Source organism: Poromitra crassiceps, assembly GCF_964638095.1.
Source record: "Poromitra crassiceps genome assembly, chromosome: 7".
NCBI classification, from domain to species: domain Eukaryota; kingdom Metazoa; phylum Chordata; class Actinopteri; order Beryciformes; family Melamphaidae; genus Poromitra; species Poromitra crassiceps.
In genome coordinates this window covers 20,204,547-20,207,046 of record NC_139628.1, presented here as the reverse complement: position 1 = coordinate 20,207,046, position 2,500 = coordinate 20,204,547, and the positions used below count along the sequence as shown (strand labels likewise).

The 2,500-nt window shown below is 46.2% G+C and overlaps 1 protein-coding gene across 1 annotated transcript in view; it reads left to right on the top strand.

Moving 5' to 3' along the window:
• Nucleotides 1-2,500, top strand: part of LOC310779819 (F-box/WD repeat-containing protein 7-like) — a gene marked incomplete at its 5' end in the record, with an annotated part of 27,039 nt that overhangs the window by 10,261 nt on the left and 14,278 nt on the right. Inside the window, 2 exon segments of the mRNA XM_083640329.1 lie at nt 587-705; nt 1,038-1,151. Of these exon segments, the coding sequence (XP_083496455.1) occupies nt 587-705; nt 1,038-1,151 (233 nt within the window).

Genomic DNA, 2,500 nt, shown 5'->3' with positions numbered 1-2,500 from the left:
GAACCCCCTCGAGCAACCCTGGGGGTCCCTGGACCCCACTTTGAGAACCGCTGGCTTACACTACTGCTGCATGTAGTTAGCTTACACAACAGTAATACATGTGCTATAGTCACTGTTAGCTTACACTAGCTGGCCTTGGGGTTAGAAGCACGCTGGAGACTGGAGGTCGATGGTTCAAATCCCCATAGGATAATGTGATGTTTGGGGGTGTGGTCTGCTACCTCAGCTACTGTTGGCCCTTGAGCAAGGCATTAAACCCCTCAACTGCCCAGTCGCTACCTGTAAAGTCTGAGTTAACTGTCTAACTGAATCTCTCTCTCTCTCTCTCTCTCTGTCTCTGTCTCTCTCTCCCTCTCCCTCTCTCTCTCTCTCTCTCTCTCTCCCCCCCCTCTCTCTCTCTCTGTCTCTCTCTCTCTCTCTCTGTCTCTCTCTCTCTCTCTCTCAGTCTCTCTCTCTCTCTCTCTCTCTCTGTCTCTCTCTCTCTCTCTCTCTCTCTCTCTCTCTCTGTCTCTCTCTCTCTCTCTCTGTCTCTCTCTCTCTCTCTCATCTCTCTCTGTCTCTCTCTCTTCTCTCTCTCTCTCTGCAGGTATAGCAGAGTGTGTGTCGTCTCGGCGCAGGAAGTGTGTGAGTCCGTGGAAGTCGGCGTACATCAGACAGCACCGCATCGAGACCAACTGGAGGAGTGGGGACTCACGAGAACCCAAGGTACACACACACACACAACCACACACACACACACACACACACACACACACACACACACAACCACACACACACACACACACACAACCACACACACACACACACACACACACACACACTGGGCCATGTTTATTCGATATGTATGATTTAACCTGGTGTATGATTTGAAGTCTATCTCTCTTCCTCCCCCTCCCTCCCTCCCCTCTCTCTCTCTCTCTCTCTCTCTCTCTCTTCCTCCCCCTCCCTCCCCTCTCTCTCTCTCTCTCTCTCTCTCTCTCTTCCTCCCCCTCCCTCCCCTCTCTCTCTCTCTCTCTCTCTCTCTGTCTCTCTCTCAGGTGTTGAAGGGTCATGATGATCATGTGATCACGTGTCTGCAGTTCAGTGGCGATCTGATCGTCAGCGGCTCGGACGACAACACGCTCAAAGTCTGGTCCGCCCTCACCGGCAAGGTGTGTGTGTGTGTGTGTGTGTGTGTGTGTGTCTGTGTGTGTGTGTGTGTGTGTGTGTGTGTGTGTGTGTGTGTGTGTGTGTCCAGGGAGAGAGATGTATTGATTATGTAGCTGCCTGTCCTGCTGCTTAAACCTTAATTGGGTGTGTGTGTTTGTGTGTATTACCAAAGGAGAATGACATATTGATTCAATTATATATGCTTTGCTGCTGTTTAAATCGTGTGTGCGTGTGTGTGTGTGTGTGTGTGTCTCCATGCTTTCACACCAAACACAATGCTCAGAGCAAAGCCATTGTTTTGAATGAAGGAGCCGGCAGCGCTCTCCTAAACAGTGATGTGTTAAGACCTGAAAGCATTATCACATGACTCATGTCATTATCACATGACGCACGTCATTAGCAGATCTATCTGCTTCAATCTACATTTCAAACAGACTATTTACAGAAAGTTAACCCAGAGGCTGTTGGAATTGTTTAATAAACTGCTTCTGAGATTCCAGCTTGGCTATACCTCATGCAGTGTCTGTGTGTGTGTGTGTGTGTGTGTGTGTGTGTGTGTGTGTGTGTGTGTGTGTGTGTGTGTGTGTGTGTGTGTGTGTGTGTACGTGTGTGTGTGTGTGTGTGTGTGTGTGTGTGTGTGTGTGTGTGTGTGTGTGTGTGTGTGTGTGTGTACGTGTGTGTGTGTTCATGTTTCACTGCAGTTTTAACACACTCATCATCCTCAGTACTCGAAGCAGTACTCTTATTTTGTAGCATTTCTAGAAACAGTACTCTAGAAGGGTGCTCTTATTTTGTAGGATTTCTAGAAACAGTACTCTAGAAGGCGCTCTTATTTTGTAGCATTTCTAGAAACAGTACTCTAGAAGGGCGCTCTTATTTTGTAGCATTTCTAGAAACAGTACTCTAGAAGGGTGCTCTTATTTTGTAGCATTTCTAGAAACAGTACTCTAGAAGTGCGCTCTTATTTTGTAGCATTTCTAGAAACAGTACTCTAGAAGGGCGCTCTTATTTTGTAGCATTTCTAGAAACAGTACTCTAGAAGGGCGCTCTTATTTTGTAGGATTTCTAGAAACAGTACTCTAGAAGGGTGCTCTTATTTTGTAGGATTTCTAGAAACAGTACTCTAGAAGGGTACTCTTATTTTGTAGCATTTCTAGAAACAGTACTCTAGAAGGGCGCTCTTATTTTGTAGCATTTCTATAAACAGTACTCTAGAAGGATGCTCTTATTTTGTAGCATTTCTAGAAACAGTACTCTAGAAGGGTGCTCTTATTTTGTAGCATTTCTAGAAACAGTACTCTAGAAGGGCGCTCTTATTTTGTAGCATTTCTAGAAACAGTACTCTAGAAGG